The following is a 12,181-nucleotide window of genomic DNA, read 5'->3' on the forward strand; positions in this document are numbered from 1 at the left end:
GCTATACAAAATGTCATCGTCAATTTTGGTAGCAGACTACGGATCGTCTGATTCTGAAAATGAAGAAGAAACAACAGTTGCGAAGAACAAATTGGAGCTGAAAGAGTAAGCAGAGTTTTTCAAAAATGTTTAGTTATTGTTAAGTGCAAATGTACAATTGCAGAATATAGCAAAGTGTAAATTAAAACAAAATTAAAAAAGAAGGACCGAGTTTTTAATTTTTTGGTCGTTATTTGTTCATTCAGTCTTCCACCATGTCAGTGATGGACAGTGTTGACTGTTTGACATGTTTGTTTGACGAGAAATTCGTTTGGGCATCCATGGTTGGGGCAAGCTTCGTACTCACACAGTCACCATTGATTATTGAGGCAATAATGATTTTTTACACGGCAGCGACCCTGTCTGTTTTAAACGGCCGCTTATAATAATATAAGAACTCCTAGCTACCCTTTTATTTTTAAAAGTTTTATTCCCTTAATAAAATCATAAAGAAGCACACACAATTGGGGACTTTCGGCACGGTAGGTGGCAGCAGACTCACCAACCAGGTAAAATCCATTGTTCTCGCTCAGTAATGAATGGGTGCTCAGAACTACGTAAACAATTGCCATCGCTAGCTGCCACCTATGATTTGCAATGAGATAATCATCTGAAAGTCAAAGATTCAATTTCAGTGTCATAGTCCAAACGTATATGAATTCCGGCACAAAGAAAAGTCAAGCTTTATTGTATCTGATACTTAATTTTTAAGCATTATTTTTTTTTTTTCTATGTAGAGTTTCGTCAGGAGTGAATCTTCTCGCTAGCACGGAAGACAAATCTGACAGTGATGCAGATGATGATGTTGCCAGTAGGACACAAGATGGAGCCCTCTCAAAGCGTGGAACAAAATCTAACTATCAAAAGGAGCCCGAGAAGTTACCCTTACCCAGTGTCATTGGACTTCTTCCAGACCCATCAACTAGTACACTAGCCCCCTCTTCCATCTTTGCCAATCCCTTTCAAGAGGCAGAACAGCACAAGTTGTCCATCTTGGAGCAGCACGTGAAGCTCACCTCTGCACAGACAAAGGAAGCCGAGCTCGGCGGTAAGAAGAAAATCTGCTGGAAGTTCCGCAACGGCAGATGCCGCTTCGGACACAAATGTAAGTTTGCACATGATAGTGACGTCCCATCGACAATCACAACAAGCAGTCTTCAGGAGTCGTCGCACTTGGTGCCAGCAGCTGGTAATGAGAAAACTAGTTTTAGGGAAGAGAGCATTCCTCATGAGGGGTGGTCAGCGCAAGGGGAGGGTGAGGATGGGGAAGAGGAAGTGCAGAAGAGAAAACGCCGACCGGGCCTCAGCCAAACGCTCATCCCTTCCAAGAAAGTGATGACAGCCTACAATAGACAGAACATGCAAGAGAATCCATGGACACAGCGTTGATAAATGTGGCATTGATTTGAACCCCAAGTCAATTATTTAGGAATGGATGGAATGGGTGGCGTACATGTTGTGTCTGAAGCCCTCGCCTCTTACTAATGTAATGTGGCCCTGGCTCGATTCCCAGCTTTTACATGTATTATGTAAAAAAAAAAGTTGGGCATTGGTTCCTGGGTTTTTTGTCTAGGCCCTCTGGTTTTCCATCCTCCAGAAAAATCAAACAGTTTCAATCTCTGGCTGTGTTCATATGGGTTGATGTGGCATGCCTTCTTTTTGAATGTGTTTTACCCGCGTCCTTATTTTACAGATTTGAACCAAGAATAATACTTTTTCGAAACAAAAACATACAAAAACTTTCGCACAATAAATGCCATGTATTAACATGTAACATGCAAAATTGTGTGAGCATGGCTAATGGACGTGAATTTATGTTGGGTTCTTGACAGTAGTTCACCACTTATCATAGGCAAAACTTGTTGACGTAAACGAGAGATTTTATACAATTATTGTAGCACTATTTCAACATTTAGAGTAAAATCGGCCAAAATCCAGACCAAGCATTGTTAGCATTCTGTGCCTTTTTAAAAAAAGGTTCAATTAAATATAGACGATGTGACCTGTGACATGTTTACAAAAGAGCCACAGAGCCTGGACTTCCTGCAGGCACGATTTGTACACAGCCTAATGGAAGAAAACATAAAATATTATATTTTATGTAGATTATACTGTCTAATTCCTATCAACTTTTGATATGATGAAAGGGGGCACATCGCAAGACTTGTTCAGCTTTTACCTTCATAACTCTTGGATTTATGTGGAAATTATGACACAAAATGTCAACTTCCCCATAGGACTAGTGCAGTATCTTGCCTGCCAGAATACTCAAAGAATGCACAAGGTTACACTTATTGTAAACAAAGCTCACATGGTCTATAGACAGAATGCTTTTGTAGGAGGCAGCACTAGGCTGTTCTTAAATATTAAAGCTTTGGCATCAAAACTTTTAATCCAGAAATGTTTTCAGTTTTCTTAAATGACATACCGTGTACTAGGCAGGAGCCAAGATATAAAAGTCACCTGGAAATATATATTTTTTTCTTTCAAACATAAGAGTATATCCTTATTCCTTATGAACAATAAAACATTTTTTTTAGTAATTGTTTGTCACGATTTTTATGTTTAAAAAATATATAAAGTTGTTTGGGGTGCTGACTCCGCCTACCCCTTTTGTGACATCAATCGAAGCAGACTTTGCCTGCAATGCGTATAGTAAACACACGTGCAATGTACATGTACAGTCCAGGTCGTGAGTTTGTACGTTTAAAAAAAAAGTGTATTTCTGCATTCAGCAGCAATACACCCGGTCGGCATTGCTGGAAAAATGCAAAAAACTCTTTTTTGAAACGTACAAACTCACGACTTGGACCGTACATGTACTTTGCAAGTGTGTTTACTCTACGCATTGCAGGCAAAGTCTGCCTCGATTGACGTCACGAACAGCGCCCTCTCGGGTCAGGCCTACTCTTAAATTTGTAGATAAAATAAGAATTAATTTTTCAACCTTAGTTAACTTTTTTTTCACATTCCACTCATCAAAACATACATTGGTGACAAGCTTTATTTTGAAAAAATACCATTTCCATGTGACTTGAAGGAAAAGTGTCTTCCCCTTTTCAAATTGCAGCTGGTTTGTTTCCACAATCTACACTTTGGGTCAAGAAAAAAAATACATTCATTTATCTGTACACGGGAACCATAGACTGCCACAAAGTATCATACCCTTTAGGCTAGCATTGGATTCATGGGTTTCTTGTTTGAGTCGATCAATCGAGGACATTGATAAAGCGCCAACGTCAACCGAAATTGTTCAACGGCGCTCACAAGACAGTTGGATGAAATTAATTATGATACACTTATTTGAAAGTAGGGATTGCTTTTGAGAAGTTTCTTGAAAAGTTTCTTGAAAATATCTTTCGGAAAACACATGGCTTGTGGTGGAATTTTGTGGCTAGTGCCAGTTGGGCAGGAGCGAACTGATAATAATGAGTCCTTTTCACACTGCTGTTTTCCCTGGGGTTGCTGCCTTGTTTTTGCTACATGTATGATCTCTTTACTCCAGGGGTGGATTTCACAAAGAGTTAGTCTGTAAGACTAGTCTTTTTCCTCCTACACTAAGGACTAGCCTTAAGTATTTGATATCTCCTAGTCAATCCTTACCTTACTCTTCGTGAAATCAACCCCTGGGGCCAATTTCATAGAGCTGCTTATGCAAAAATATTTGCTTAAGCACGAAAGTAGCACGCTTATTTTACACATGTTACTGGCCAAAATTTCCTGCCATACACGTTGCTTATGACTAGTATTAAGCTGTTGTTTACGTAGCATTACAATTGAGTGGAGTCTTGGCCGGTAATCTGATTTTACTAAGCAATTAATTTTTGCTTAAGCATTAAGCAGCTCTATGAAATTGGCCCCTGGTCTGCCCAACAAATGGGCATACCACAGGGAGTAGCCACCCCTTCTCCGGATAGTAGGGGTATGCGGTAAAACCCTGGGATATATATGGTGGCCCTGAAGGGACATCGCATATCGCAAACGTGTGCGCATACGTATGCAATGTCGTGAAACAATTCGCAAATATGTGCGCACACGAATGCAATGTCGTGAAACAATTCGCGAATATGTGCGCACACGTATGCAATGTCGTGAAACAATTCGCAAATATGTGCGCACACGTATGCAATGTCGTGAAACAATTCGCGAATATGTGCGCACACGTATGCAATGTCGTGAAACAATTCGCGAATATGTGCGCACACGTCTGCGAATATTGATTGCGATGTCGTGAATTTTATTGCATACCATGTTGCATACCTTTGAATAAAATGTCTAATGATCTGGGGGGTTGTGCCAAGTTCCTGGGTATACACATGCTTTACAGAGGGAGCCTGCTGTAGCGCCACAGTACTCCCTAGATCGGTAACAAATTATCCACAACTATGACATCATCCTAATGGTATGCAACATGGTATGCAATAAAATTCACGACATTGCAAAACAAATCGCACTCGTGTGCGCACATATTCACGATTTGGTTCACGACATTGCATACGTGTGCGCACATATTCGCGAATTGTTTCACGACATTGCATACGTGTGCGCACATATTCGCGATTTGTTTCACGACATTGCATACGTGTGCGCACATATTCGCGAATTGTTTCACGACATTGCATACGTGTGCGCACATATTCGCGAATTGTTTCACGATATTGTATACGTGTGCGCATATATTCGCGATTTGTTTCACGACATTGCATACGTGTGCGCACACGTTTGCGTTATGCAATGTCCCTTCGGGGCCACCATAGATATAGACCTTTATCACGCTGTCACCATCTTGGTCATGTTCCCTGTTTCCAACAACATTTCATTGCGCATGGCACCAGACTAATATTTCGTCCAGCCACAGTTTTATACCCTGCAAGATATGTTAACAAAAATTTTACCACACAGGCGAAGTAGGATTCTACTCTACTCATTGACCTCTGTGCTTTCTGCTCTACTCCATATAGTACTGTACAAAACCAATGATTGCTGAAACCAAGGGAGGGCTATAGATAGGGCGCCCTCTGCCTTGTTAATCATGGATCATTATAATGTGTTTGCAGAATAGCATGAGTTTTTATGACGAAAGTGTCAGAGAATGCTACTCAATGCTAAAGCATAGGGACAGAATCTACACAGTGCTAAAGCATAGGGGAAGAATCCTACACAGTGCTAAAGCATAGGGACAGAATCCTACTCAATGCTAAAGCATAGGGCCAGAATCCTACACAGTGCTAAAGCATAGGGACAGAATCCTACACAGTGCTGAAGCATAGGGACAGAATCCTACACAGTGCTAAAGCATAGGGCCAGCATCTTACTCAGTGCTAAAGCATAGGGACAGAATCCTACACAGTGCTAAAGCATAGGGACAGAATCCTACACAGTGCTAAAGCATAGGGACAGCATCCTACTCAATGCTAAAGCATAGGGCCAGAATCCTACTCAATGCTAAAGCATAGGGACAGAATCCTACACAGTGCTAAAGCATAGGGACAGAATCCTACACAGTGCTAAAGCATAGGGCCAGAATCCTACTCAATGCTAAAGCATGGGCCAGAATCCTACTCAATGCTAAAGCATAGGGCCAGAATCCTACTCAATGCTAAAGCATAGGGACAGAATCCTACACAGTGCTAAAGCATAGGGACAGAATCCTACACAGTGCTAAAGCATAGGGCCAGAATCCTACTCAATGCTAAAGCATAGGACCAGAATCCTACTCAATGCTAAAGCATAGGGACAGAATCCTACACAGTGCTAAAGCATAGGGACAGAATCCAACACAGTGATAAAGCATAGGGCCAGAATCCTACTCAATGCTAAAGCATGGGCCAGAATCCTACTCAATGCTAAAGCATAGGGCCAGAATCCTACTCAATGCCAGAATAAAGCATTTAAAGAGGAAGAACCTTAATCAATGCAATGCAAATTAAAGTTGACAAAATTAATTCAATTTAATATAAAATAGGTTTATTGAAAAAATCCATCGCAATTACAAAACTGAGTTCCACATATTAATGTCAAATAATCACATAAAAAACAAATTTTACGGTTGCGTTTAACCATAGAGCTATACATATTGAATAATAATAATAATCTACATTAATATAGCGCTAACTTGCTCTGTGTTTTGAAGCCACCCTGGGAACAAACATGTTTGATGTGTTGCATGACTATGACACGATTTTAATTCACATTGACGCTTTTTTTTTTTAATTCGCCGTGTGCGCTTTCCTACGCAACTGCCCATTACATCTGTCTGCGCTACGAAAACATGCCTTTTAAACATGACGCAAATGACGCTCGCAGTTTGGACGCTCATCAGCAGATTGTGCGTTTACATTTGCTGCATCTTTTGGTTCGATGACACATAGAAAATAACAAATGCACTATCATGCAAATAGCCGTACACTTGCCGGACAAAATATCAAGCTTTTTGTATTCGTTTGTACATGAACATTTGATGCGCCCACACGGCTTCAAAACTTTATTGCGTGTATAATGGGGTGTTAGCACTCTAGTCACATCAATATATATAGCTCTGTGCATTTAACAGAAATCTGTCATAATAATAGAAAGTGCTTCCAACTTTGAAATTGTTTTGAACTTAAACCTTTTTCTTGTGAGAAAATTGTCTGACCAAGGTCCTATTGTGGGTGAGCATTCATTGCTCACTCAAAGTTATGTATCCCAAAAACCGTTTTTGTGTGAAAATGTATTGAACATTTTAAACAACAGTTTGTGAGAAGTAATTTTGTTTGCCAAGCAAGTGTGTTTAACAACATTTTGTTGCAATTCCATGGAAGCTAAAGATTGACAGCCACTGTTGAACAATGGCAAACGACCACTACTTGCTACAATTTTAAATCTCCTGCCATGTTTAATTCACATGTTCACTGCAGGGTTACAGGACACATCTCTTGAATGTCACATAATGCAGGTTCCTTTCACTAATTACTTTCTACTAGAGAGGCATAACAAGATTTTGAGATGTTAATGACACAATGACACTATGAAAAGCATTGCATGGAATAGAGATTTAAAAAGCATTCATAAAATATACCCCAGACAGTTTCTCTACTCCTATTGGTGGAGAGCGCGTCACGTGGGGGTGTTTAAATGGTTGATAATGACCAGTGCTTATAACTGGCTGGCCTCTGCACAAGATTATCACGCAAAATGCAATTCATTCTAGCTATTAGAAACAACCCTTAATCTACTTCTAAGTGCGCGCACGTAATCTATTTCTAAGCTTGCGCGCGTACACACAACCCACGCACAACAGACTCTCCACAAAGGTTTTGAAAAAAATATTTCAAAACTCAAATTTTTAACGGTCAAAGTGTCTGTACATGTAATTGTATTTTTGTAATGTTTAAAACAAAAGGGCATTTATGATTCCGAATAAAAAAGTAGTGACTCATTCTTAAATGCCCGTTTAAACCTTGCAGGGTCATTGCCATGCGCTCAAGACCCTCGCCCAAGCCGATCACACGTAACAACCTGTCGCTACCCTTTTATTCCCTTATTAAAGACACTGAACACTATTGGTAATTTACTTGGTAACAGGTAACGGTGAGCTGTTGATAGTATAAAACATTGTGAGAAATGGCTCCCTCTGAAATAACGTAGTTTGTGAGAAGAACAAAAATTTCTCACTCAAATATTTGATTGACTTCAAGCTCGAATTTTGCATCTGAAAGCACATAACTTGAGCAACAAGGGTATTTTTCCTCCATTATACTCTCGCAACTTCAACGACCGATTGAGTTCAAATTTTCACAGGTTTGTTTTTGTGTGCATTATGTTGACATACACCAAGTGAGAAGACTGGTTACCAAAGGTGTCCAGTGCCTTTAAGTGTTCAGTGCATGAGAACTTTTACTGACAACTGGTCTGATACTCTTGTGTACCACCAGGGGGACTGTAGCCTTCATTGCTTCATAGATCCGCATTCAAAATGACTGGAAGGTTAGACCAGCCTGCAAAAATCCCCTTCCAGGCGCTTCGAATCACGGCTCTACCAAACTAGTTTCTAAGCCACGAAGGCCTTGACAAAAGGCTAGTGGGGCGGAGGATTAGTTGCATTATTTCATGGTAGTCCAGTACTGCTTGAAGGTTGATTTCTACATTTATACCTGCAGTTGGATATAATAAAGGAAAAATATGGTCGAATCTAGACGTAGCTGTAGCCGAAGTCGCCCGTTCGGACGTCCACTCATTCATTCATTCATTCGACCACGTCTAGATCAGCGCGTCTATCAGTGTTGAAGAATAGCAGACGCGCGCGATCTAGCCGTAGCTGTAGCCGAAGTCGCCCGTTCGGACGTACACGGCCTAAAGTGTCCGCCTACGTCAACTGGGACGCGCCGTCTTATTCTGACTTGAAACCTGAATTTGAAGAGCGCCTTCTATTGAAATTAAATAAGTCATAGTTTCACTTAGTCTGGTTCCCTGACCAAAGATTCCTTGACGTCTCTTGTTCCTGACCAAAGATTCCTTGACGTCTCTTGTTAAAAATCTTAGGTCTGGGGCTTTTCTCAAACCTCGGCTTAGGCTCCGGCTCAGGCTCCGCGTGCTGGTACAATCAGCAATACGCGCTGAAAATGCATGTTAAAGGCCGAGCTGAGTACACAGCGCGCGGAGCCTAAGCCTGAGCCGGAGCCCAAGCCGTGGTTTGAGAAAGGCCCCAGGTATCACCCATACACGGTTAAAAATAGAGCATGACGCAACTTGTCAGGATCGGGGGTCATCTCCAGGGAAACCATGTCTGCACGTACTACTATACTAGTTGCGATATAACCCTCCTCCAAACGGCCGCAAGGCCGGAGGGTTACGAGATTATTGATCGTCAATTAATGACAATCTGGTTCAACACGTACAATTTCGACAGCTAGTCACCAGATTTTGCCCCAGTTTTTACCACTTTTAAAAATTATGAAACGTAATCCTCAATCAATGTCTAATGAACACTCAATTTAAAACACCTTTGAAAAAAGATTTTTGAAGAAAACAACAAAAACTTACCAGATCCCGGAGCGATTTCCCAGGTTTATATATTTTGAAGTTCAAAATGAACTTGTCGCATCGCATCGCTTTGCAAACGCTTTATTTGGTCACAACGCCTGCATTGGCAATAACTGGCATAAAAACTTCTGGATCTACGGCCGACAGGACTGACATTACGAGTCCGTAACGAACATCAACGATAGTGTCCGAATGTTGACGACAACACTTTCGGAACATTTCGGATAACTTCGAAAGAGGAGGAATTCCTCCTTTTTGGTTACGTGATTTTGGGTGACACCGGACCCTAAATTCGACAGAGCCTAGTCGGAGATTTTTGGGTCTGGGAACCAGAAGTTTCACTGACCCATTCAATTCAATTCAATTCAATTTCAATTCAAGAATTCTTCCCGTCAAGCTAACGTTTAAATCACCACAGGAACTTACAAACAAATATTTAACTTTTGTCTGTGGAAATTTCAGTTTGTTTAAACAATGATCCTCTGTCATTTTGTTTGATTGAAACACAATCTTCTCAGAAGTTGTGTGGATCAAGGAACGCTGTCAAAACCCAACATTTTGTGGCTCGCCGCAATCTCAAAACACGCTAACTCCAATAATCCGCAGTGCAAAGTCTTCGTTCAACAAGCAACAGAGGGGGTAAAACACCAGCTAAATGGCTATGTAAAGCTTAATGCTATTGGTCCATATTCACTCCCTGTCTATTTGCCGATAGAACTTGAAACGGTGCTTATGATTCGTCAGTAGTTAGTTGTGCACAAACATACTATGAGACGGTTCCGACAGACAATGAACGACGTAAATCGACGCTTAACTACACGTAAGTTTTGACTCCCTTTTCTCTTGAATTTTCACACAATAAAGGTGCCACTATAAAGACAATGCACTGTAGCTCAATCTGTGTCAATAAAGTTTTGATTTGTTGAAGAGAACATGAGAAAATAGCCGTTTAAAAACCGCATAAATTGTTGTTAGCCCGCCACGATTTGCTGTAGGTTCGCGTGGGTCGCTGGACCAGTTCATTCATTGTGTGGGGATTCATGTGTACGCGGGGTACGGGTGTGTGTGTGTTCACTCTGGCTTTCGTGATAACCTTAAAGAACACTTAAATACAAAATTTAATGGGGGGGGGGGGAATAAATTGAATACACACATTTTGTCAATACTTCGAACGGATCCCTTGTTGTCACAGTTGTGATTAATTATTACAAGTTAACGAATAGCCTAGTCAATGTTTACTCATTATCTTGATTTCTTCAAAAGCCAATACTATGGCATTTGTTTAATTGTTTATGCAGAAGTTTATTGTACAGCCGTCTTAAGCCTGTGACTGGTTACAATGTAAAAAATAATTTTTAATAGTTCTTTCAAAATAATATTTGTTATTGTAAAATGTTACAAGAACCTTGCTCTATGTGTTATACAAATATTTTTAAACTCTCATTCAACTAAAAGTTTCATTTGATTCTCATGATGTTTGATCAATTTGTTATTAATAAATGTTCAAGTGATATATATTCAGAAAATGATGGTTTTGTTTCCAATCCTTTAGGTATGGTATGGGGTATTAAATTATTAGAACCGCGGCGCCCGCTGTACAGTAGATCATGTACACATAGTTGAATATATCCCTGAACACCCCTATCACAAAACGGTTGGTCCCATCAATGTTGCCAGCAACTCGCGTGTGTGTACGAATCATGTGTTGCTGCCAATGGCATGGTAAAATTACATGTCATTACGGCTTGACACTTTTGTGCACGGTAGAGTTAATCTCATTATTTTATTTCCATACTCTCATAAAAGAATAACAAAAGTTACGTGTATTACGGAGTAAATCAAAACAATTCTTTACGTAAGAGTAAACATAAATAAGCAAACAGAGAACGGGCCGTTTTAGTAAGCAATAGCTTGTAAGAAAAAACACTGCATGAGACGAGACAGACAAGAAAACAATTGACCAACATTTAGAAATCAAGCCTTATATTTGGTCGTTATTATACAAAATTGTTCATTATGCCGGTAAGCACAAAAACTTGCTATAAGCACAGAAAAGTATAGCTTAGCCGATAAGAGAAACTGGCTATACCCATGTACCCCATGTACCAAAAAAATGAATGTAAGAAGCATCACCGCAGTTATTATCTCAGATTGTGTGTCTAAAGGAATTATTCTTCTTATTTTGACTAAGTTCTTTCCATTTGGACCGTATTCAACTCTGGAATATGTAGGCTATAAAACTTTATAAGTGCGGTAAGGAGTACAGCAGTTGGTAGGCCCTACAATGCAATTTGATATCGTTCACTTTTTAATTCAAACGCTTGACCCCCCAAAATGGAATACTATAAGAGGCGTTATCGTAACGCTTTCTATATTGTATTCCGTCAGGGAAAATTCTTCCAATGTTGACTACTTCATTGTATACAAAGTGACGTTTTAATTTCTAGAATAAGAGTTGATAACCAACGATGTTCTTCAAAACAAACACTACTACTTACTGTGTAACTATCTATTTAATAAAACTGTCACCGTGCCAAGTTTCAAAATCAAGGGAAACCGACTCGGATTTTGCCCGAGTTTTTTTAGGTGAACAAAATTAATCATAATTCACACAGGCACATTTTCATTTGACAAAAAAACAATGCAGAGTGTTTTACAGGGCAGGGTGTTTTCTATTACTTTACAATGATCATTCTACATCACACAGTTGTTTCTTGTTTCACATGATCAATGTCTTTATTTTATAAATGCGTAATGTTAACCTGGCAAATAAATTGAAATTTTTTAAACTAATTACTGTACACCTAAGGGCAGAAAAAAAAATTGTCAGAGTAAAGTGCTTGGTAATTATGATACTAATGATCACTACTATCACTGACATACAGAAACTGGAAATAATTAAAGTTAGAAGAAAAATGTATACCAATTTGTAAACAGGGAGTTAAGTTAATACACAGTTGAGTTATGATTATTCATTAGAGTTCATTAACTGCAAAGAAAGCTTATTAATTGACTTTTATGAAAACACACAAAACCTTTTTATCTTGAGATGTTTTGCTAAATAAAGGGTTGTCAAATTTGTTTAACCGTATGCACATTTTAAAGAAAAACCGTCGCA

At 39.6% G+C, this 12,181-nt stretch overlaps 1 protein-coding gene across 1 annotated transcript; it reads left to right on the plus strand.

Annotated features, from left to right (window-relative positions):
- Positions 1 to 10: 10 nt before the first annotated feature.
- Positions 11 to 2,549, plus strand: LOC139938519 (uncharacterized). Its single transcript, XM_071934088.1, has 2 exons — positions 11 to 105; positions 777 to 2,549. Exons 1-2 carry the CDS (start codon positions 11 to 13, stop codon positions 1,426 to 1,428), a joined length of 747 nt encoding a protein of 248 aa, XP_071790189.1. The 3' UTR covers positions 1,429 to 2,549.
- The last annotated feature ends 9,632 nt before the right edge of the window (positions 2,550 to 12,181 follow it).

The sequence above is a fragment of the Asterias amurensis genome, chromosome 6 (genome assembly GCF_032118995.1).
Source record: "Asterias amurensis chromosome 6, ASM3211899v1".
NCBI lineage: Eukaryota > Metazoa > Echinodermata > Asteroidea > Forcipulatida > Asteriidae > Asterias > Asterias amurensis.